The 25327-nt window shown below is 46.9% G+C and overlaps 1 protein-coding gene and 1 long non-coding RNA gene across 4 annotated transcripts in view; one reads left to right on the top strand and one right to left on the bottom strand.

Moving 5' to 3' along the window:
- Nucleotides 1-1113: 1113 nt before the first annotated feature.
- Nucleotides 1114-18398, bottom strand: LOC134517431 (uncharacterized). 3 transcript variants are annotated; one of them, XR_010071639.1, is made up of 4 exons: nucleotides 18316-18398; nucleotides 12377-12479; nucleotides 4480-4591; nucleotides 1114-1541 (listed from the first exon to the last, which is right to left on the bottom strand). It is a non-coding gene; the product is annotated as an uncharacterized LOC134517431 (long non-coding RNA). The 3 variants fall into 3 exon arrangements; XR_010071635.1 differs by lacking the exon at nucleotides 1114-1541 and adding an exon at nucleotides 3582-3728; XR_010071628.1 differs by lacking the exon at nucleotides 1114-1541 and adding an exon at nucleotides 3768-4076.
- Nucleotides 18399-18447: 49 nt separating this feature from the next.
- The window catches only part of ARHGAP20 (Rho GTPase activating protein 20), a 61440-nt gene continuing 54560 nt past the window's right edge, over nucleotides 18448-25327 (top strand). The window contains exon 1 of the mRNA XM_063330674.1: nucleotides 18448-18658. Coding sequence (XP_063186744.1) covers nucleotides 18560-18658 — 99 coding nt within the window. The 5' untranslated portion in view covers nucleotides 18448-18559. The remainder of the gene's footprint in view (nucleotides 18659-25327) is intronic.

Genomic DNA, 25327 nt, shown 5'->3' with positions numbered 1-25327 from the left:
ATGACCCTAGCTAGAAGTAACTGGGACAAACAGTTTCAAACCAGGTGCCTAACTTACAGTCACGTGTAATCCGGCATGCAGGTAGCTGCTCTGATTTATTGTCATTAACTGACGTTCAGCAGCACAATTCCAGAGCGAAGCCATAATTTCCACCTTTTTTACAACTGTAGACCTCTCTGTAAAGGCTGCTGGGAGTACACGCGCAGACAGTGTGGCGACAACTTTTAATGTTTTCAGAGTGGAGTTACATGTTGCTGTTTCATTCTAAGAATAGGAGAGGACTGTACCTTATTGCTGTAAAGTCATTACCCCAGGAAAGGCCTGATTGCCTCCTGTGTGCTGAGGAAATAGCAAATGTCTCCTTTTTTGCTGTTAGAAGATCAGATGGACAAATTGCACAACAGAGGAACTGGGCCCTTTGCATGGAGAAGTAGCTGCGTGCAGTAAGTGACGGCCTTTTGAGTCAGCAGACGTCTTTGTCAAGAAGTATGGGGAACATTTTCAGGGACGTACAAGTGCCAGCGCTTGGCTAGCCTCTTACCAGAGGCAGGTAATAAGAGCAGCCCAAGGGAATGGAAGTGGTGAGGAGCAACCTTGTTATGCTCCCCAGGTGCGGCTTGTGTCACGGCACACCGTGTGAAAGGTAGGAATGATTAACCTTGGTTGTCAAAAAAGCAGGATTTAGGGTGACGAAAGGGAATTGATATCAGATTTAGTGTCTGAGGCATTTCGCAGAATGACTCTGGCAATTTGTTAGCCAGATCAACATATGATTTCTTACCTGGAGAGGAAATGTTCATCTCTGCTCGACATGCCAGTGTGAGGATGGATGTTAGCCGAGACAAGAAAAAGGACCAGTTTGCCACATCTGGCCTCCTTTTCCAAATGTCTTCACTCTCAGTAGTTTATAGCTTCCATCTCCTCTGTGTAATTCAGAAATATCTCCAGATAAGCCCCAAATTCAGAGGCCAAGCCATGAAATCCTGTGCCAGCAGTGACCCAGCACGCAGCAGACTCGGGAACCGGTCGGTGGCTGGTCCTCTGCTGCTGCCATGGCCAGCAAAGGCACAGCAAGAGGTGCAGGTCTCCTACCCGACCTTCTCTGAGCTCAGGGACAGGCGTTTGAGGGATTTCGGCACACTCCCAGCTCACGGGGTCTCACGCAAACCAGCTGCCTGGCCAGGCTGCGCAAAGCCGAGCTCCGGGCAGCCAGGCTGAAATGGTTTCTTGGAAAGCGATGCGGACTTGCCACTTCGCTGAAGTTGCTGCGACTGCACTACAATGCCACGTGTGCTGCAAGCAAGCGGCAGTTACCTGGATTCAAAGCAGAGGTCACTGTCTTTACTGCCAGGGATCCTCCCTGGCCATGAGTCATGCAGTAAATACTAACATCCATCCATCCTGCGAGTCCAGCGTGCAAAGCACAGCTTCTGAGGTTTGATTTTTAAGATGCTTGCCTTTACCCAGGGACTGCAGTAGCCATTTCCTGGTGGGGCTGCTCTCCTGCTCATGCTGACTGGTGTGCTGGACTCATCTCAAACCTGTGGAGAGAAAGTTGTGTGGGTTTATGAAGATCACATTGTTTGGATGGTGTGATGGCTGGTGGATAGTTTTGATGGACATCTCCTGTCTCTGGAGGCTGCCGGAGGGCTCAGTGCATGCTCTCTTCATGGCTGGAAGCTGAGACCACCCGTTTGGCTCCTGTTGCAGCTGCCCATGGTGCAACTGAGCAGGAGGAACATGAGAAGGCTTGCTGGGAGAGTGGGTTGGGAGCTTGCACACTGGGGCCATGCTGCCTCGTGGGCAGCCAGAGCCCTCAGCTGAAAACTGCAGGATGAAACCAGAGCAGGCGGAGGGCAGGAAAGTAATGAGACCATGTAGGCAGGTGTCTGTGCACATGAATGTGCGAGGGGCTGAGGAAGGTGCAGAGCCAGAAAAGTATGCAAGCAAACCCCCCAGCACATGCAGAAAGGATTACAGTGCCTTTGATTTGCCCAAAAGGAGATCCTCCTGTTGTGTCATGGAGAAAAGAAACATGTTGTAACTGTCTTATGGCGATTGAGGTAAAAATTTGTCCATCTGCCACTGTAATGATCCAGAAAGCTTGAGCTGATCTGTGTTCTGACAGATGAAGAGAAGCGAGATGAGAAATGCCTGAACACACCATGCTGAGGAGCAATCACACCTAGAAAGGACAAGGGAAGTGGTCCTGTCTTTTCTCGTGGTGGGAAGTGGGAAGCTCACTATGGACAAGCACACACAGAGAAGTTATTTGTGAACAGCTTGCCTGTGGATGACAACAACCACAAAAACCTGGAAAATATGTGTTTCTTTAGTCTTCCACACAAATATCACCTATTTTCTTTTCTGCATTTGCATATTCATCTCATGTTCTTTCACTCACCATTTCAATACATAGGAAAGACATCACCACCACCACCAAGTATTAGACCCCACTGCCAAAATTCTTGGGTTTTACGTAAGAAGCTAGATAGTCAATAATAATCACCTTCTGCAAAGCAAATTTAAGCAGCAGAAAGCTTGTGGGAGGGGTTTGAATTTACTTTTTTGTTTGAGACACAATCTTGGATAATAAAAGCAAGTTTCTAGAGTACTGTTTTTACAGAAATAGGTTTTCGTTTGTTATCTTGTGAGATTATTTACCTCAACAGCCATCACTGAGATGAGACGGGGCTGACTCACAGCATCCCTTGTCCGGGCTGTTCCTGCAGGTCTCCAGGGACAGGGACTGCAGCGTCGCTGGGAATGGTGCAAAATGACAACTGGGAGTCATGACTACTGAAATGCTTGTGCGATACCTTAGCAGAATACTTGATATTTCGGTTCTTTCTGAAGATTAGCCAAGACAAGCCATCAGAAGGTCCATGCATTTTTGCAACTTCTACCTATGTAGCTGAATTTTATGAATTAAACTGTATTTTATTAAGTTTCTTAACTAAAGTGATCTTCAGAATCCAAAACATTTTAAACCTTGACCTGCTTGGGCTGGGTTTTTTTGTTTTAAATAATGTGTTTAGTGAGTTAGATTTCCTTCAGACTTGAACCTGATTCTCCTCAGTTACTTCCCCTCCCTTGACATCACCCCTTCATTTCATAGAATCACAGAATGGTTTGGGTTGGAAGGGAGCTTAAAGATCATCTAGTCCAACCCCCTGCCCTGGGCAGGGACACCTCCCACTAGACCAGGCTGCTCAAAGCCCCATCCAGCCTGGCCTTGAACACTTCCAGGGATGGGGCATCCACAGCTTCTCTGGGCAACCTGTGCCAGTGCCTCACCACCCTCACAGTAAAGAATTTCTTTCTAATATCCAATCTAAATCTCCCCTCTTTCAGTTTGAAGACGTTACCCCTTGTCCTATCGCCCCAATCCCTGATAAAGAGTCCCTCCCCATCCTTCCTGTAAGCCTCCCTGTAAGCCCCGGCTTGGTACCACTGGTTTCCCATTCTGCTGCTTCTGACTGCAGCCCTGTGAGCTGAACTCACTTATCGGAGTTTTACCATTTCAGAACAGAAAACAGTTTTGAGATAATTTAGAGGCTGACTCAGCAGTTTTCCACAGGATAACTTTATTTAGAGGTGGGATTCGAATTACCCATCCCCGAGGTTCTGAAAAGTCTCTCACAGGTGACTCACTCCACGTCCCAGTGAAGCCCAAAGCCTGCCTGTCCAGGCACGTGGGATGGTGATCAGTGTGAAATTCGGTCTCTCTGCAAGTGCAACGAACTCAGTTGAAAATATTTCTGGCTAAACTTACAAAAGTGCTGAATTGCAGACAGCTGCTGTCCTTGCCCACAGGATGACTGACGTAAAATATTGGTTTAGCACAGGCTTGTCTCTAGTGAAAATCCCACAATGCCGAAAAGAAACAGTTTCTGTCCCGATGTTTGGTGTGATTATTGCTGCGGTGCTGTACAGCGCGGCTCTCACATCGCCTTGTCAAGTGGATGCCACAAACTCTAAATCAAGTAACATTATCTCTGACATCTTGGCTGTTATAGTACCAGATCAAAAGATTTATATCTTGCTCAACGTAAAGTTGTTACAGCTTGTCTCCGCTGAGGAAAAAGTCACAAACGGAATTTGACGTCATTAAAAAAAATTCAAACCCTGTTTATTATGGTGATTTAATTCAACCTATCTCCTGTCCTTACCGCCAGCTGCTCAGAGATGCCTACTCAGCTTTCAGCTAGCGAAATAAATCTCTCTAGCAAGTCCCACCAGTGTTTTCATGTTATCAAAGCAAAAATAGAGACTCTATTTGAAGAAATTCAACTTCAGACATATCAGAAATACGAGCCACCCCCTTCCAAACAACCAGTTCATTTTTATGTTACATACTGAACACACATCTTTCATCTCCTCAAACACGTTTGTAAGATTTCCAAAGACAAAACGTGTATATATACATTAACCCCCCCAACTTTCATAGATATATGAAAATATAATTCATTTACTTACCCCTGTCAGTTCTCTATTATGTATATATGAGTTTATTTCCAAGCCTGCTCTCCTTGCAGTCAGTAGTAAATTATGCAGAAGTAGCCGAGTATACCCAAAGTGATCAAAAACTCTGCAGAGGGAAAATTTTGGGGTTGAGATAACATATTTAAACCTCAGAAACTTCCATGCGTATGTACTTTGCATTTTCAGAAATGTACATATACCTAAAAGAGGATCAGAGGTCTATAAAGGTTAACATTGAAAATATATTTGACAAACTTGGACTAGTCTTTGTCAACATCCAAATATTTCCCAATTGTTACCTTTTTTCTACTTGCTGGGAATCTTGGAGAATAATTTTAAAAAAATGGAAATAAATAGAAAAGGTGAAAGAAACCGGGGCAGCAAATCTCTCCCACATCTCCCCTCCCCGCCCTAAGCACGGTGTTTTCAAATTGGCCAAGATTTGGTTTACTGATTAAACCAATTTAGCTCTTTGCTAAGACTGTGGCGTGGTGGTAAACCACAGCTCTGCGTATAGAAAGCTCTTGAAACCATTACTGCATTGGCATCGCTTGTGCATTTTACAAGTATTAGATCTGCGACGCAAGTTATGAGAGCAATCTTCTTTGGTTTGCGAAAAGTAATAAACATCTGGGGGAAAGGATGACCTTCTCACTGAGAATTAATGATAAAATAAACAAACAGCCTAAACCACATGGAAAATAGCATAGCTCCCTTGAAAATGTGCTCTGCGTTATAGGAAATGTGTATATGCATAAAAAATGGTTGGTCAGGTATGAAACAAATGTGTCTCTCCCCCTCCCCTCCACGTTAATGTAATATTAAGATTGAAAATATAGTCATGAAAAATCAAGAGGGCAGCGGAATTGTGTGCAATAAGCCACGCGTTTCTAAATAAAAGATCTTGCCAGACAGTCTTGATTACATTTTATGATGGAGTTTTACCATTGCTGGACAAAGGCAATGACGTAAAGGAAATATTCTGGGATTTTAGTAAAGCAAATGATAGGGTATCTCACACCAAAGAATAATAATCAAAACTGGCCTGGAAATGAACATTGTCACATGGATTGAAAGCTGGCTGGAGAGCTACAAACAAAGTGCTATGAAGGATAACAAAACATCTAGTAGAGAAGCCTCATGAGGGACCAGCGAGGCCGGCCTTTGATTCATTCTTACAGGAAAACTGGGTCCAACAGCTAAGACCGGGGGTTGCCAACCTGCAGACTGGGGCAATATCCTGCCCAGGACAAATTATCTGGCCTACAGCCTGCTTTCTGCTGCCAGCTGTCCTCAAAGTCCTCCAGGCACAGGCAGGATGTGAGCACCTCTGAGAACAAATGACTAATGCTAGCAGCTACTCAGAAAGATGAACAAACAATAAATTGGGATGAAACAAGGGAAAATATATTTTCTTTTTACGCCTGGGAAAATATTCCTTGCTGTAGGTAACCGCAGAAAGCAAAGAGGAAGAGGTGATTATGCCGAAAGAAAACTTTAACTTTGAAATCAAGTGAAACCAAAGTTCTCAGAGGTTTTTGGATACCACCATCCGTGTCATCCCTCACATGGCGCAGCTAAGACACCAGTGACTTTATACGAGCCACAATTATTCTACTGAGTTGCACTTCATTTTTTGTTTTATAATTATCACCGTCCTGTGAGGTTTTGTAGAGTATTGTGAGAATATGAGCTTTTACTCCAATAACTCTTTGGTACCACTCAGAAATGAACATTGCAACTTTACCGGTCAATATGAAGATGGGCACTGCAGCTGATATAATGCTACAGTCTGGGACCTGTAAATTTGCAATGCTTTCTGCAGGGAGCTGAGTGGCATTTGAGCCAAGAAAGCTCCTGGTTGGGATGATGTCCACTTGACATCAGTAACAACTAGTAGACAAAATGATACCCACTCCACATCGATCAACATATAGGCCAGAAAGAAAATCAGTTTTAAAATGGAAATCCTTCCACGATGTCATTTAGCTATTAGTTTAGCAGCAGGATACTATTATTCCCTAACATGGCATTTATTTTACCACCATAGTTTATAGTATTCAAAGCCCTGAGTAAAAGAAAGAGCTTTCAGTTATCAGCCTGCTCTGATTGCTAGCCTTTCAGTGCAACTCTCTGGAAGGGTAAATCATTGTTATTCCCATTGTTATGCACATTATTCATTAGCTAATGCTCATATGCCAATTACACATCAATTCATATATGCCAATTAAGCAATAAAGCAACCAAAGGAGCGGGCCGGCAAGACAAGCTCACCTTTGTTCCTGTAGTCTCTGACAGGGAGCTCAAATAAAAACCTTTTTGGGTTGGGTTAGGCAGCAGACGGAGGCATAGCTGAGGCAGTTGTCATAGAATCATAGAATGTGTTGGGTTGGAAGAAACCTTTAAAGGTCATCTAGCCCAACCCCCCTGCAGTAAGCAGGGACATCTTCAACTAGATCAGGTTGCTCAGAGCCTCATCAAGCCTGGCCTTGAAGGTCTCCAGGGATGGGGCCTCCACCACCCCTCCGGGCAACCTGTTCCAGTGTCTCACCACCCTCATTGTAAAGAACTTCGTCCTAATGTCTAATCTAAACCTGCCCTGCTCTAGTTTAAAACCATTGCCCCTCGTCCTATCGCTACATGCCCTTGCAACAGCCCCTCCCCAGCTTTCTTGTAGGCCCCCTTCGGGTACTGGAAGGCCGCTATAAGGTCTCCCCGGATCCTGCGCTTCTCCAGGCTGAACAACCCCAACTCTCTCAGCCTGTCTTCATAGGAGAGGTGCTCCAGCCCTCTGATCATCTTTGTGGCCCTCCTCTGGACCCACTCCAACAGGTCCATGTCCTTCTTGTGCTGAGGGCTACAGAGCTGGACGCAGTCCTCCCTGTGGGGTCTCACGAGAGCAGAGTAGAGGGGGAGAATCACCTCTCTGGATCTGCTGGCCACGGTCCTTTTGATGCAGCCCAGGATGCGGTTGGCCTTCTGGGCTGCAAGCACACATTGTTGGCTCATGTCCAGCTTTTCATCCACCAGTACCCTCAGTCCTTCTCCACAGGGCTGCTCTCTATCACGTCATCCCCCAGTCTGTATTGATAACGAGGATTGTCCCAGCCCAAGCGTAGGACCTTGCACTTGGCCTTGTTGAACTTCATAAGTTTTGCTTGGGCCCACCTCTCTGTCTTGTCCAGGTCCCTCTTACTCCCCTCACCAAGTGCGGTTTGGTCTATAGTGAGCAGCGACTGCTCCGAAACCCAGGCTGGGACACCCCAAATTTTAGGGGATGGCGGCAAGGGGAGGTGGGGATGGGGTCTGCTGGTACCGTGGGGTGGCCATGGCGGGCTGGGGGGTGAGACACCACCATCAGCTCTGTTTTCAGAGGGTTTGAAAGGGTGGAGAGGCAGGCAGGGTCTGCAATAGTCTGGCATATCTTGGTTCTTCAGCAGGTTAATGAGTCTGCAGGTGACCTTGATCTGCTGCATGGTGTGAGGAGATGGGGTTTAAGTGGTGGGCTTTTATGTTACAATTTACAGAGTGGACATTAAGAGGTCAAGACCGAGGAGGCACAGGAGCGGCTCCTGCGCCCTGCAAACCACCACATCACCTAGTGAAACACCCACCAAATTTCCCCGCAGAGAGCTGCAAGGCTGCAGCACAGCTTTGCATCCGCGCTCCGGCCTCCTCCTGCTCACCCAGAGCTGGAAAAGGGGTCTTCAATGACAGGCATCTTTCATGTGATGTGAGGAGTCTTTCACACCGCTGGAGTGGTGGAAAGGGGCTGGCAGCAGATGGGAAGCAGCACGGCTCCTGTGTTTTGGGACCAGGGCGGTGGAGCAGCCAGGGCACTGGAATTTGCAGTGTAAACTCCTCACAAGATGTGATGGGGGATATTTTATTATCCTGCCAATAGAAACTTTTGAACTGAAGAGAACAGGAAAGCACTTGCACTGATGTAATTCCGAGGGTTTCCACTGATAACACTGGAGGTATGTGAACGTCCACCAGGCGCAGTCCTTGCCCCGGCTCCTTCTCAAACACGGTGCTACGCTCGAGTCTTCATTAGCGTCAGATTATAAACCCCTGTTACAGAAATGCGATTTACGAGCATCTTGCGCGTGAAGGCAGAGGTGGACGTTTCCTGGCCCAGTTTTAATGGGTTTGCATTCAGGTGGAGGAGAAGGAACAGTAAACGAGGAAAGGCCTGGGCTGCTGACGATGTCCTGTGTGAAATAACCTTCATCTGGCAGCTTTTTACTTTTCCTCATCGATCCAGTGAGGTAATTGTAAAATTATGGCATCCAAATAACATTGCAAAGCATTAAATAAAGCATAAGGCCAGAACATATTGTAGAATAAGTGGATAATGTGACATCAGTGTCAGTTCAACCTTTTGAAACTAGCAGAAAAGTTCTGAGGACATAAAAATACGTGCCATTATGTCATACTGCAAAGCATTAAAAATCCTGCAAAACCTAAACTGTACATTTATACGCATTTTAATTTCAGTTCATTGAAATGGGTTTTTTGCTGCCTTGGTTACCAAAATTGGCCTGGTAAGCACATGACTCGGCCAAACCCCATAATTCACTCATTTTTCTTGACAGGCCTCTCAGGATCAACAGTTTCCACTGACCTGAAAGTCTTCAAGCCAACAGCAAACCTCTTTAGTGCAGAATTAAGCCGTGAACCTTGAACGGCAGCATGATAGTCCTGTGATTACTATTTCAGTTTCTTTTTAATAAATGCGCAGTGCTCTTCCTGACACTAATTTTAGCCTGTTTTTTTTATTTTTGTGGCCAACTACACATCCTCACAGCCAACTATGTTTTGATAACTGCAAATACATAAGATGTGAAGCTGGTAGGCTTGCATGTCGGACTGAGAAGGTGGTCCCCAGGCATCTAATTCTAATTATCTATGCTATGTGTTTTATTTTCTCTCCCAGTGGCCTATATCGCAATTATTTTAAAATAATTGTAAGGTGTTCTTGTAGCTATATTGCTGATGCTATACTTTATGGTGACCAGCTATCCAACCCCACGCCTGGGGGTCTTCCAGAAGGAAAGCCCCCCTGAGAACGAGATCGTCTCAGTGCAATATTTAAAGGCATCTGGTAAAAAAAATAAATCATGTTCCTTTAAGAAAAAAGCATAGCTTTCACTGAAGTCATTTGAACATGCCTCACATTAATTAGTTTTTTTCCACACTGTACCCTCGTAACAGTTATAATTAATGCGTACACAATATTTATGTTGCTATTTTTAGATTGCGGGAAGATCCAGTTGTTCCTTTGCCAAGCTGATGCTGCTCCCTGCTCGCCGGGGGGGGGCCAGGCAAAGTGGTCAGCAGCCATCCCATCCTCTCCATCCAGGTCACCAACCCTCCATGTGCCCGCAGCGATCTCCGTGACAGCAACCCAGCCAAGGCCACGCGGCTGCTGGGCAGACACGCAGGGCTGTGCCCGCGGTGTCCCTGCCGCCCCCTTCTCCGCTCTTGCTGCACATGGAGTTTCTTGACCCATCAGCACTGCGGCTGCCAGCTCTGTGTCCCCTCCGCCCTTGCATCTCCTTACCACCCCTTCAGGTCCTCTCCGTGCTGCTCTTCTGCCCAAATTCCTCAGCACTCATGGCAATGAACTTTTTCCAGCATCCCAAAGAAATTTTTTGTCTGAAATAGGTTAACTATTTTTTTCCAGATTATTTTTTCCCTACTTTGCGACTGAAAAAGTTTAAATTTTAACAAAGTTTACAAAAAACAATTTTTGTTTTTAAGGGTCTAGGAGTTATTACAGTAACCTTTCTTTTTTTTTTCTCAAGCTTTAATCCTAAAATAATTCAAGCCCAAAATTATCCTATGGCTTAGGTTTCCATCCAAATGTACGCACTTCAGTAGCAATCACCTTTCTGTTAATTTAAAAGCAATAACCATTTAGCTTTGCTTGATAAGCAGGGCCCGCATCGTGCTGATTCAGGAGAAATGCTGGGTCACAGCTTTCATATTGAGAAATAAGTGTGATAGGAATATCTGCTGGAATCTTATCTAAACTTACACTATCCAAATATTTTAATAGCTCTACGTATATTTTCTGGCTTACAGCAGTTAGAATGTCATTTAGGAAATGTGAGACTAATACATTTTTCCTTGCTAAATCGCTTTCTGCGTCATGGGGAATAACAAATGTTTTTGTAAAATATTAAGGATGGACGGCCAACCTCCCCATACCCTCTCCCCACAGCTACACCTTTCTTCAGTTAATAAAAAAGCAGAGAAATGTTTGTTTTGAAGGTGGGGTGTGAAAGGAAGAGAAACATGTGCACATCATCCTTACAAACAAAACATATCCCCCTTTGGAAATTATGATTTAGAAAGGAAATGTACCAAATGGAAAGAATTCAGAGAACAAGACTGATTGGAGGACCAGGAATCATCAACTGCAAGGGGAAGCTGAAGGATTTGGTATTGTTTAGTCTAGAAAAGAGAATTGTGGGGACATAGTGTCCAAATATGTAGAAGGTAGCTTTAAGGAGGAAAGAATAAACTCTTTTCATATCCCCTGGGCTTAGGACAAGTTGTCACAGGCCTAACTGAGGAGGAGGTGGTTTTAGTCAGGCGTCAGGGAAAATAGTTCCCGAGTGTGGGGACGATGCAGAGACAGGATCACAAGGGAGGTCATGCATCCCCATCACTGCTCATTTCTAAGAACAGGTAATCCAGGAGGCCTTTAGGACTGCTTGATGACGAGGTGAGGTGATCTTCCGAGGTACTTCCTAGATCTGTTTCTTACAATTACCGTGCTGGAGTCAGTAACAGCTTGGATACACCGCAAAACCACCACTTTTTCTCTTAAAACATTGGGATGCTGGAAGTAGCGCTTGAGAGGTGGAGTGGTGGTGGTGGAGCCTGGCAGGGACCGTGGGCGCTCCTTGACCCAGCTCTCAGTGGCCGCCGCTTCCCAGCAATTAAACCATCTTGCAAAAAGCCAAACTCCATTTGGAGGTCGACAGTCCTCATTGTCCACATCAGCCAGAAGATTCAGGAATTTCAGCCCTCGTATAACAGACCATTTAACCTGTAAACCGCTAGCTGTGTGGTTAGAGGCTGGGACAGGCAGGAGAGCCAAGTCCTTGCTCGATGGAGTGCAGTGAAGTCTGGGCTCCCACCTTGGCTTACAGAAGCTGAAGATAAGTGCACCAGGTTATACTGAGTAACTCAACACTGTGTACAAGAAAAATAGAGCTGTTTTCTCTTGGAGACCCAGTCAGCGGGAGGATGTCGAGCTCACTTTTTATTCATCTGAGTCAGTTTTGAAAGCGTCCCACTCTTGCAGTGAAAAATTTTGCAGTGTGTTATGAAAGGACAACGAAAAATCTTGGCCATGATTTTTTTAATGTCTGTCATTCACAGCTTGACAGTCCCACAAGTTGTTAGGAAAAGAGAGCTCTCTATGGCGAATGGAAAATAGTAAATCCAGCGAGGGATCAGAAGTGCAATACAATCCATCAGTGTGTTAAAAACACAAACTGACAAAAAATATGGCCCTCTGGGTTCTTAAACACACTCGTAGTAAAAACTGTCTAGGTTGTGAATTAGAGACAGCGAAAGCGATGCCTGAAATGAATCCAGAGCGAGGATGATAATGTGATAACTTTTACGGATGAGCGCATGTTACACTCGAAAGGGTTCCCTGTTCATGGGAGCTTCCTTCATGTTTCCTAAAGAGCCAATGTCAACAGTCCACTTTCTGCTTGCAATAAATTTAAGTCCCATCAGCCATAAAACAAAGATGCTCTATTCTTAACACAGCCCCAATAACTTCCCATTCTAGTTACTATAAACGTTCCTGCTATGAATGTATAATTCTCACTGGGCACATATATGCCAACCTGACTCACGGTACCTCATTTATCACTCTGTGCCTCAACCCACTGAAACGGGAATTCGGCTGTCTACGTGGCCAACGCTTTGTGGAGCTCCAGGGAGTCTGTCAGCCCAACACCTGGCTGTAACACAAAAAACATTACAGGTTATTTATGATCTGTATGCTGATAACCATGCTTCTCAACCGCAATTTTGGGACAAGCATCTGAAAACACCCTCTCATCAAATTTTAGGTGATAGGGTGGGTGTCTTTTCTGAAGAATATGTTGATGAATAGAAACCAGCTCCGGTGTGGAGCATCACTGTGAGTGCTGTGGACTGTGGGTTTTCCAGGAGTCAAGTAGTGTGATGGGTACAGTGAGATCCAAGGAAGCTCAAGCTTGCACAGAAGAGATGTGTGTCCTGCACATTCCTGAACACTTGGTAGATGATTCCTGAAGTCTACCTCTCTTCTCTTAATGGCACCTCCACCTTATACTCAGGATTATGCTGCAGATTCAGTTCTGTGCATTTCCATCACTACCCACCTACTTGAGAGCAAAGTTAAACAGCTCCAGGCGCAAGTGCTCAGATTTAGTTCAGAAATCTTGCTCACAAAGGGAAGAGATTAGGCCTTATCTTAAATTAAATTCTATCCTTTCATGTCTAATACTTAGCTCCTATGTGAGGTCCCTTGTGGATGAATATCCAGTTACTGACTTTAAACTTTGCCTTGCAATTTGCAATTGAAAGGTTGAACTCTGGACAATGACCGTAAGAAAATCTTCAGCGAAGAGAAACCAAAAATAAACAATCTTCTGAGCGCATTAATGTGAACAAAAGAAATAATGCATAAAAATCAGAAGTAAGCTATAGGAAAAACAGGGAAAATGTGAATGGTAGGAAAACATGAATGTCGCTTGCTTATGGTCGGTGTTGATATCAGGCCATATGCACATTGAGGTGCTTACACCAGCCGTATTTGCTCACAAGCATCATACTGGCTTAACTACACTGATTATAAAATCAAGCTTAATTAAATCAGAGCAATGTTTGCATGCAGGAAGCATGCAGCCCTTCAAAGGCAAAACTTCCCTTTGATGCGCTGGACTGAATTTCACACAGCATATGTAATAAGGCTGAAAGGGATAATAAGAATTGGTAGGATCCTTGGTAGGTTCCTCTGTAAGGCTGGGTCGTGAAAGTCTGCCCTCATATCTGGGCGGCAGGTGGGGCCATGGGAAGATGGCTCGAGCTGGCCATAGCGGTGATACATGTGGAGCACCCAATGCTCAGATGCTCCCAGCACTTGCACTGTCCCAGTTTCTACAGCAGTGTTGTCAGCTGGGGTCCCCGTTCCATGTGGACACTCGTCCCTGCTGCTGGAAACACGCCACATGCTGCAAACCCGGACTCCACATTCACCCGGGGCCACCCTGTATTTCTGGGATAGAGAGAGCACGTCAATCTTTGTTTATTTGACAAGCTTTGGCAGAACTACCCAAGTGAGGTGTTTCTCAGCGCTTACGGAGTCTCTGAGGCAGAGCATCTGGCACAAAAGGCCCCACAAACTTTAGAGTGCGGGAAGGGACAGAATTGGGTATTTCCTGTTAATGTGAACCTATCTGCGCAAAGCATTAATAACTGCGGTGGCCTGAATCCCAGGACATTTCTGAATTCTGCTTAGCAACTACTCACACAGCGTTTAACAATTTTATTAGCAAGCTGCTATCAAAACAGAAGGGCAGGGGTCGGTACCTGGGCTTTCTTCTGCCATGGAGTGTGGAGGATGCTCTCAGCTTACTACAACCTTTTTGGCAAGGAGCAGCAGCAAATACTGTGAAGATAAGCAATGAAGGATTCACACGGTACGATAAATACCTGCCACTAGAGCTCCTGTGTTGAGTTCCAGCATCCCTTCCATCCATCCTGTTCTTCTCCAACCTTCCCTTTCAACTCAGCTTTTCTCCATCTGAGTAGCTCCAATCTGTCCAGGCTATGGCCCTATTTTTAGCTGCTCGCAGTGTCATGAGCAGCATGAGATTCTAGGTACGGGGATATTAAACCAGAAAGTCATTGCATCAGATCTCATTGAAATACAACTTCCTCTGGAGTTTCCAGTTTGTATCTACTGCTTGGCTCTAATGGCATGAGGCACTAGCGAGGTTCATAAAATTAGTGTTCAGGCAAATGTACCCTTTTGGGGCAGATTTGGTAGAATCGCATTTATTCAGTGGAAGTTCAGCACAGCTCACTCATTTCTAGCCTCGCATAGTTCCTCGGATATCATGATTTTCTTGGAAGGGAATGCCTGCTAGTGCTAACGTGTTTGGAAAGCTCATAAAAACTGGAGGTAGCTGCAGCCTGTGCATCGAGCGTTTGCTAACAGTTCACTGTGGGCTTCCCTAATGTGGCAGATTTACAGGGGTCATATTTCCATCTGGATGGGTTCGTCCATGAATAATTCTCCTCTGTCTTGTGCACAAATGTGATTTTCCTACAACACCCATATATTTCTCTGTCCCAATCCCCCCTCCATCTCCCCAGTATTTTTCTTCACACAACACTGTGGTCAAGGCAACAGCAAGAAAATCTTTCTACGAAGGCTCATGTTATTTTCTGAGCCTTGTGCATCTTTTCTTAGGGCAGGGCTCAAGCAGGATTTTAGCGGGCGGTGCTGATAGTTGGGGCAGTTTAAGGATGGTTTGGTGTGATTATATACCTGAGCTTTTCATTGTTCAGACCGACATGGGTCAGAAAAACCCAGGCTGATGTCAAAACCCAGGTGGTGTTGGTGTTGTGACAGAGCGTCCCTGCTCTGCGCTGCGGGGTGGCAGGGAATGGGGTGGTTTGGGCAGCAGCAGCCCCGTCCCCGTGGCTGGCTCTGCAAAAGCCCATGCAGGAATTTCTGCATCCCTGGTCAAACAGCGAGGGAGAGCTGGTGGTTTTCCCTTTGGGAATCTGTGCACAGAGGCAGGCAGCAGTCGGGCAGAGGGTGCACTGGGGATGCTGCAGTCTCGTCCTGTCCCCAGCCTCCATCACACCACCCATTTTCAAGGGTCTCTCAAAATCCAAACTAAAACCAATAAACAAAGTCCTGATCTGCCAGAAAGAAACTGCTGGTTAAGCTCCGAACAGTCCTTTGGGAAAACCTATTTTTCCTGTTTCCCGTTTTTTGGCAGTTCCTAGCGAGTTCGCTTATTTATTTTTACCCTTCTGAGATTAATCACCGTAAGGCGTGGGACCCGCTCGCTGCCAGCTCCAGCCCAGAGGTCTTTTTACAGGCAGGGTGCTCCAGGCTGCCTGTACATTGCTGCTGCACCCGCGTTCCTCCCTCCCTGCCGCCATCCTTCTGCTGCCTCCCAGTCACTCCTGCCAGCTCGCATCTCCAGCGCTAACCTTCCCGTCCGCTTTTCTGGCGGAGCAGGTTAAGGAACGGTACGGGAAAGTTAGCACCAGGAAAGCACTGCCACTAACAAAAACTTGACGGCTGTAATTTTGCATATGCAAACATATTTGTGGCACGCAGAGAAGAAAGCTTCTGCCATCTTGCTCACCAAATTGCAAGCTTTAAATCTATTTATCTCAGTGAGTAGGTGAAAGAGTCAGTATTCAATGAAGAGTGTAGGAAATGTGCTCATGGTAGTAGATAAAAGAACACCTCTAAGCATGTGCGAGCATTTCGGAAAGTTTATGTAACGTTTCCTTTGCAAAATAAACATATACTTACAGCCCCATTTCCAAAATGTCACCAAGAATATCATCACTTGCAAATGTTTCTGGGGAGGAGGCTTGCCAAATTGCTAAATATATTCCAGGCTTCGAATAGACATTTGGTACCGCTTCCTTTCTACCTGGATAAATCCTTTTCTTAAACCCTCTCACAGGAGCTCAGAGACCTGCCTGGGAATGGCAGCCCACCGGGTTGGGTGCCGTGCAGGAGTCACCGGAGACTCACACCCCCATTTTATAGTGGTCGCCGTGCCAGGGGAAGCCAACGACTCTGCTTTTTCTCCACTTGCCGCAGGATCGGCGCCATGGTGGAAGGAGGGGAAACAGGGATACAACCAAGGGGATGGGAGCGGAGGGATGGGAGACCCTGTGAGGGCAGAGGGGGAAGGTCCACACGGCGTGCAGGGACGGTGGCTCGCCACCTGGCCTGACACGTTGCCTGCACCAAGGGTCTTGGGTGCAAAAATTAGCTGACATCATGGCTTTTGAAGACTTGTGCTTTAAAATTTCGGAAGGTTTTTTTTATACGCTGGTTTGCTTTAGTGATGTGTGTCCATCTGTCTGTAAACTACTGCAGATACCAAGAATGCCTCATTTCAAGGTTTCTACACTTCAGCTGAAAGACCACACAAATTCAATGAACAGGAAATGGTGCAATTCACGACACATTAACATACATAATGCATACAAACCTCTGCCCTAACCTTTCATTTCTCTTTCTCAAGGATATCAGGGGCAGCCTGGTGGGCTTTCTGAGATAGGACACACAGGCACGGTGTTATCCAAGAGCCATCTCCTGCGGGCCTCACGGTCATAGATGAAAAGTTAGCAGGAAAAGTGGAAAAGTTAACAGTTGGACCCAGGAAACCCCAGCGCTTCTGCATGAGGAGGCAGAAACACATACTGCATCCCAAGCTTTAATATTTCACCTTTCCTTTACTTACACTTAAATGATTCCGCTGACTTGCAGAAATGAGGGTGCAAGGAGAGGGCAGGTGCCTACATCAATCTCAACAAAGAGATCACTGAAGCACTATCACATGGACATGCTGGGCCTAAATCATCTATCAAGGTGGCCACATAGCACGGAACCAAATATCATAATTTTACTGCTATTCCAGTCATACATGGCAAGAGCAGCTGCCACCAAGTCATGGAAACAGCACACACATTTCTGCACCCAGGAGGACCAGCCCGGGTTCTCCTGATGAAAAGTAACCTTATAAAAGCTGGATCAATTCCCAATCCAGTTCATCACAGGCATGTTGAAACTCTTCTTCTGGCAGAAGAAAAGCCGCAGGTTCGAGAAGATGCATATGAGATAGCAGGATCTCTCTTTTCCTGCTTTTTTTGGTGATCAACACGGGAGAAATTGCATGTAGAGCCTGTGACAGCTGGAAAGGCTGGAGATAAAAATATCCCTCGCAAAGTGTAGAAAGACAGGATTAGAAAGAACCTCCTGGGCGATCAGGAGTAGCCTTGCTGTTGAACACACCGTATTTAATGAGGGTATACAATAATGTATGAACACGAGAGCCATGCCAAACCACTGCCAGAGCTCTGCCTTGTGCTCCTGGCTGGCGGGGCTCCTCCACAACCTCCTCTTCCTACCATCAGTGCGATGATCAGCGCGCTTTCTTCCCATCCCCAGCCGACATTTATTTATAGGCAATTCACACCCGCTTGTTCCCGAGCCAACGCCATCCCTCAGCTCAACTAGCGCTGCCTCCTCCTCCTTACCGCTCGCGGTTTTCTGGAGCGCGATGGCATCCCCTCGGCCACCCCTGGGCTGGCAGCCTGTGCGGCCACGGTCACCTCCCGGTGGGACCCCGGCACCGGCACCCACACCCACCCATCCTCGGATGGGGACTATCCCTCGGGAGGGCTCTGGAGGGGACGGTGTCTTGCATTGACCTGCCTTCTGCGGGCGGGTCGGGCGGGGGGGCAGGATAATTCTGAGACTCCGCAGCACCCCCCCATTCCTGGGACACCCCAACACCCCCCCACCGCTGAGACCCCGCGGCATCCCCCCACTCCCGGGACCCCGCAACCCCCCCACCGCCGGGGCCCAGGGGCTCCCCGCTGCCGCCGTGTTTCCCCCTCCCTTGCGTCCCCCCCGCCGCCACCGCGGGTCCCGCCGAGCGCTGCCCCTCCTCGGCCCCGCAGCGCGCGCAGGCGCAGGCCGAGGGCGCGCGCCCCCTCCCCAGCACGAGCCCATCCTTCCGCCCCCCCGGGCTCCGCAACTACCTCGTTGGCGCATGCGCGTCGCCTTCCCCCCCACCCCCGCGCACAGAGCCGGGGCGCGAATCTGGCTGTGGGGGCGTGGCGTGGTCTGCTGCGGGGGCGTGGCCGGCGGGCGGGGGGCGTGGCCGAGGGGGGCGTGGCGCGGCGCGGCGCGCCCTGTCCATGGTGCGGGCGGCGGCGGCGGCGGCGGCGGCGGCGGCGGCGGGGTGGGTGTCCCCGCGGCGGGAGGGCGACGGCGCGGGGCTGCATGGACGTGATGTCCCCGCAACAGGAGCACCTCGGCCCGGGCCGCTCGTCCTCGGTGAGCGGCGAGAGCAGGGTCTTCGCCGCCGCCGACAACAAGAAGGTGAGGCCGCCCCTACGGAAGACCCCCACGGGAAAGCGCCCCACGGCACACCCGGCCCCCGGTCCCGGAGCCACCCCCGCGGGTCAGCGCGTCCCAACCGGGGCTCGTCGCCCTAGGTCCTGCGCCGCAGCGGGCCGGGCGACATGCCGCCACCGGGACCGGGGGGAGCCGTCGGGGGAGCTTGGGGGGGTCGTCGGGAAGGGCTTGGTCCCCGGGTGCCCCAGAGCTCAGGGGGCTCTGCCGGGTGGATAACCCCGGGGACCTAAGGGGGGTTGCTGCACGGATGTCCCGGGAGCAAAGGGAGCCTGGATGTCCATGGGTAGGTAAGGAGCCGGTGTCCTGGGGAGGCACGGAAGGGTTTGCCGGGGGGTGTTCACTGGAGCCAAGGGGCTTTGCTGCATGGATTTCCCGGTGAGCTGGGGAAGAGGGGGGGGATTGCTGCATGGAGGTGCTGGGGAGACCTATGGGGAGGCTTTGCTGGATGGATGTCTGGAGGTTTTGTATCGGAGAGAGATGGGGGGAGGTTTGCAGAATGATCATCCAGGGGAGCTCAGGGGGATCTGCTGCCCGTGTGTCCAGGGGGAGCCAGGGGAGGGTTTGCTGGAGCTGGGGGGGTTTGCTGGCTACCCTCGCACGTGCTTTGTACAAGAGAAATGTAAGAGCAGCTTCCCAAGGAAGCGCCTTGTGCTCGCTAAGTATATCACAATCGATAGCCAAAGAGCATCATCCCAAACTGGTTGTAAGATCTGTTTGATGTCTCAAATTGCTTTTCAGCATCTGACACGATCAAGTGCAAAATGTTCACTTCTGCATGCAGACAAGCACTTGTTTCTGCCTTCTATTTTGCTGTAACGAGCGGGCTGTAATAACCACATTTTTCCCACTGTGTAAAACAGGAACTCTTTTTTTCTTCTTGGTTCAGCAAGTGCTGTAGTGTTTTTTCTATCCAAAGTCGAGCCAGTACCTCCCTGCTGTACCAATTTTGCCTGACAGTGACATGTAAATGTATGCGCTGCCTTGTCTTTAGAGGTGCACAGTACTAGTGACAGCCAAACAGGCTGGCAGGATTACAAGAACTGGCCAGGTTACAGTGTCCTTTACTAAATCTGTCCACCTGGTGACATGAATTGAGGATGCGTGGTAGTACAGGCTGAGCTTGTGTCCAGTCCTGTGGCTGAGCGGTGGCTGGGGCTTTGCTGGCTATGGCACAACGGTGCAGAGAAGAATCATGGTCCCTCTCCTCCCGCCAAAGCGCCTCTTCAGGCTGGGGAACGACACTTTTCATTTCCATGAAATGGAAATGTGTCTGTGTGTGCTGTGTCCCACCAAGGGACATAGCACTCCAGCCTGACCTCAGCCCTGGGGACCTCTTCTCATGGCACCCGCTGCCAATGGTGAAATGGTTGTATGGAGAGTGTTTGGCCAAGATTTCCACCACGCTTTGCTGCAGTTAATACCTGATCGGTTTCTGAAGAGGGAGTGTGATACACCTACGCAAAGTGGTGGAGTACCTTCTGCTGCCTAGCTGGACAAAGTGATGGATACTCACCTTCTCCAAGTATTGCCATCTAAATTGAGGTGGCTAAATGTGCAGCTTTGCTTTTTCTTCTATCATTTCTTTCATTTTTGCTGAAGACAGAGTACCATGTACCTTCCAGCCTGGCAGAGCCCTGATGCCAGGCACCCGCATGAAATGAGAAGGAATGCTCAAGTACTGTGAAGATGAACATTTTTTTCTTACAAGTCCTACTTCATGATTCAGCTTTCTGAGGACAAATATTAATGGTAGCACTTGTGTTTCCCATTCCTGCTCCAAAGAGCCCACAGTCGAAGGAACACAGACCTTGTTTTTGCCAGCACGGACAAGGGAGCAGGGATATTACTTTTTAAGGATCTTGGCAGCCCTTTTGGAATTCCTCAGCGTGGAGGCACATGCGATGGGGGTACAGATGGACATGCTCCTGTGGAGGAGCGGCTTGAGACTTGAGACCCTGGCTGGGCCACGCAGCACATGGCAGCTCCACACACCGTGCGCAGCTAGCACAGGCAGCCACCAACATCCATCCAACCGCTCAGCTGCTCGTCCACCATCCTGGTGCTCCCTTGAGACTACTAGCACCCCATCTCTTTGTGTCTGTCTGGGGAAGAAGATGCCTACCTTTATGCTTGTGCAGCAGTGGGCTAATCCTAATTGTGCCTGAAGCTGGATCTCAGTGACAGTCTGACTGTTTTTTTTTACTACTTGGGTCCTATGGACTCTCTCTATACCTCTGTTTTGCCTTCCACTCAGAGCCCAAGCATCATATTTTTTTACAATACAGAAAGTCTTTCTTACTACCGGGGAGATGCCACTGCTTGTATTGGTTGCATACAGTTAAATGGAAGAATGTGTTGTCAAGAAACCAATTTTGATACTGGTGACGCAGCATGTCAAGTTGAACAATTTTGTTACAAATACGTATTTGACATCAACGATTTTACTTTCTGGCACAAATACCCCCAAATAGGGATGCTAAGTGACCACTGAACATTTCTTCCTTTTTATTATCACAACTACACCTCTCTCAAATTAAATTTATTTAGGTGAGATTTGCTACATTGTTCTGTGGTTGTCTGAACTCCTACTTCATCTTCCACTTGGCTGAAGGATCACATGCGTGACCACATCATAGGACCAGGAGACAGAAATTGTCTAGGACCTTTTTTCATGTATTTTGTGTGACCGTTTAAACTATTTTCCTGGAAACATTTCCTTTGCTTTTCTTGACATGGAAAGTGGTTTGAACTGCTAACCTGCCTCCCAGACACTGGGAGGTTCTCTCCGTTAAATGCTTACAAGGCATTCAAGACACCCTGATAAAAGGTGACTTTGCAGTGCAGTGTTTTAGTTAATGCTTTGGGGAAATTCTGGACCAGATTCCCTCCTTACTGGACTTACTGGAGTCACTGGACTATGTGTGGTTGACCTACAGAGAAGTTTTGTACTGACTGTTTAGTTTAGTAACCAATAGCAGTAAATTGATGCAACTCTGAAGTGGATTGAAGTAACATGAGTAAGAGTGATTATACTGATAGAGCTTATTTCTACAAATTTATCAAAATAAACTATGCAGCAGAGACATCTTTTATGCCCGTGTAACTGTGTCAGCAGTAGCAGCTGTGGTCATTTAACCATATTTATAAGTTCCTGGTGTTTCACTTTTCTCTTTTCTTAGAGGGGCTAGATTCCAACCAACCCTGAATATTTTACACAAGACAATATTTGGTAACATAAGAATTCACTCTTAGGATTTTTTTGCTGCCTCCTTGAAGATTTCAAGTGACTACTTATAATTTTTTTGAGGCTCAGCAATTTTTTTATGTTTACTCATACAATGTGCAAAAAGTTAACCATTTTGCACGCTAAGCAAAATAGTATTTATGGTTTGAGACTTAAAATATGTTGTTCTATCACCATAAAATGTGTTTCTTTGTGATTCTGATCACATACACAGCAACAGTTTACTGGTGGGCAAAGGGGAGTTGTAGTTTTCCCCAAAAGTGTATTAAATAGATAAAATTCAAGCGAATTAATGGCATTGGAAGAGTAAAGGTAGTCATACATGTTCTTCAGCCCTTCATCTGTCTTTCTCTGCAAAGATGAATCAAGTATGTATTTGTCATTGTACCTGATGATACCTTGATCTCATGTCCTTATATATATATATGTTTGTTAACATAAAGCTCCTTAAGGAAGAGATTTCTTCTTCCTGCGAGTCTCTGTGCTCTCTACTATGATCCTGGCTGAGGATCTGGGGGCTTGCTGTCAAAATCACAGCTGGTAATGCTAGGCATCTTGGCTGTCCAAGGAACACTTATGGCACTGTTTAGTGAAGTGATGGACAATTCCTCTCATCCTGCAGACATATCCTGTAGCAAATTTATCTTTCATGAGGACTGAAAAAGCCCCTATTTTAATGAAGTCATCCACGTAGTTGGTCCTTAGATTGAAATCACCTTGGCAGGCTGTGCTGGTGTATGGTAACTTAGTGTAGTGATGTGCCTCCTGATACTGCTTTAATTACAAACTAGCTTTAGCAATCCTTTCACTGTTTGTCCATGAGATAAATTGAAAATTATGCATAAAACAATGTGTTCTAGTTCTCGAGTTTCATAGTCTTGGGTGGTTTTTTTTGTCGCTCATGGTGGCAGTAGGAAAGAGAGGGACTTGGCATGTCATGTGGGATCTAATACCCCAGGACTGCATATATCAAATCATTGCCTGTTTACTTAATGCTGCTTGAAGTATCCATGTGGAATGGGGGGTAAACTCCTCCCCCTGTCATCTGCAAACTGCTCCTACGAAAGCCTTGCTGTGCAGACACTGAGGCGGAATCATGGCCGTGTGTTAACCTTCCCGCTTTGTGTTTGGCTTGAAGGGAAACTTTGGGCTTCATCAAAACCACCACAACCGGAGTCGCTGGTCTGAGCACTGTGGGTGCAGTGCAGCTGACAGTAGGACCCATAGGCTAAATATGTTATTCTCCCCTCCTCCACATTTTTCGTAGTCTGCCGCATCTCCGTATTTTGATGTAAATGGGTGAGATCATTTGAACACATCGGTATCAGTGCTTCCAAAGATTAGTATCCTTTGGGAGGTAGTTGGTAGAACATCTTTTGCTTGTAGTTGCTTTTGTCAGTTTTTCTTTCTACTCTGAGATGGCCTTTAGTGTCCGTTTTTGCTGTGCTCTCTAGCAGCTGCTGTTCCGTGGTGATGTGCTTTTACTTCCACTGTGTTGATAGCTCTTTCTTCTTGTGTCCCTGCGATTGTTTTCTCCCTGGTTATCCGTCCAAAAATGGCTTTCTTTTTAGGAAGGTCCTTGTAAGTAAAAGTATTCTGCCAGCATAAACAAAAGCACATACTTAGGTCACCTGCTCTGCCTTTATGGTAAATGGGCTCTCCATGGGACCTAGACATCTCTGCTGCCTAAGCCAGCAGCTCAAATGCACTCATCTCCTCACCCTGTTTATAAGGGCTCAGGGTTGTTATAGGTCAGCATAGGGCCATTTCTTGCTTTACTAAAGTGTAAAAGATTCTTGTTACTTTTGGTATTTTTAGACAACCCTATGCTGTAAGTCTAACAAATACTGGATTATGGCATGTAGGAAAAAATGATTTATTGCCTCTCGTAAGTAGCCCAGTGATGGAGGGGGAAGAGCCATGCCCAATTGTCCTGGAAAATTAACTGCTAGGTGCTGAGGATTGTTTTGATTTTTTGATTGTCGGGCAGTTAGTTGAACTTTGCCTTACGGTTTTTGGTAAAGGCTTGTCTTCTGTGCTTTGGTTCGTATCTCTGGTTCAAACCAGAAATGTATGCCACAGATAGGGTTTGTTGCTCAGACAACTAGAACAGAGTTTGCATGAGTGAAATCTCTCATGATTGTTAACTTCGATTGGGCTTTGTCAAAATCAGACTTCTTTTTACAAGAAAAATAAAGCAGTGAGAGGGAGAGCTTAGCCACTTGAATGCAGTCCTCAGCTCAAGGTATTGGCACATCTGAGTGTTGTCCCTGTCACCCAGTTAAATGTCCCAGGCACACGTCCCAGCCTTGACCCACTTCTGGACCCAGCCTGTAGATCAGGAGCCTGAAATCCTTTCATCTCTGGGGAGGCTTTTACAAGGGTATCTGCACATTGCTGAGGAGGCATTTCTGCCACCCTCACCTGTCAGTCAGGAACTGAATACATTTTTCAACTATTTCATATACGAATCTCTTAAATAGGCATCAGGTAATATAATATTCTCATCCTAAGCTCAGACCACTCTCTGAGAAGTCAATTGTTCCCTATGTTACTGAGCTCACAAATTTGTCTGTTCCCTGTCCTTTGCAAGATAGCAGGGAGAGAATTGAGCTGATTAACTCAGTTTTCTTGGTCACCTTAGTTTTCTTTTACCATCAGTGAAGGAAATCAGCACTTCTAGGACAAGATGAACTGTGTGCTAAACATGTTGTTTTCTCTCTGTTGCCTATAAAAGGAGCAGAGGGCAAACAGCTCAGGTGTGCATGTCTGAGGTTGGGTGAGAGGAATCCTCCTGCACGTGTCTGACCATCATCTCGGTTCAGGCACCAAAACCCGGCGGCGTGGGCAGTGTGCTCCCGGGGATTCATGGCACAGCCCCTGCCTTAGCCCACCTGCTGCCTGCTCCCACCTCCTACACCTTTGCAGCAGCTGCAGGCGGGTATCGGCTTATTGCACAGGTTTTCACTTCTCTGGGTACTTGTAAAATATTATAAAAACTGTATATCTGTTACTTAAGTTACTTGTCATCACAAAAGAAATGGAATTAAAAAAGAAACATATTTAAAAGAAAGAGATTTAGGTTAGATATTGGGAAGAAATTCTTTACTGTGAGGATGGTGAGACACTGGAACGGGTTGCCCAGAGAAGCTGTGGATGCCCCATCCCCGGAATTGTTCAAGGCCAGGCTGGATGGGGCTTTGAGCAGCCTGGTCTAGTGGGAGGTGTCCCTGCCCAGGGCAGGGGGTTGGAACTAGATGATCTTTAAGGTCCCTTCCAACCCGAGCCATTCTATGATTCTATGAAATAGTATTTCAGTGAAAATGATTTTTTTCACACATTCTTTATTTAATCTATTCTCTGCCGTTCTTTTTCTAAGCTTGATATAG

Source organism: Chroicocephalus ridibundus, chromosome 1, assembly GCF_963924245.1.
Source record: "Chroicocephalus ridibundus chromosome 1, bChrRid1.1, whole genome shotgun sequence".
In the NCBI taxonomy this organism is placed as follows: domain Eukaryota; kingdom Metazoa; phylum Chordata; class Aves; order Charadriiformes; family Laridae; genus Chroicocephalus; species Chroicocephalus ridibundus.
This window is presented reverse-complemented; position numbering and strand designations above follow the sequence as displayed.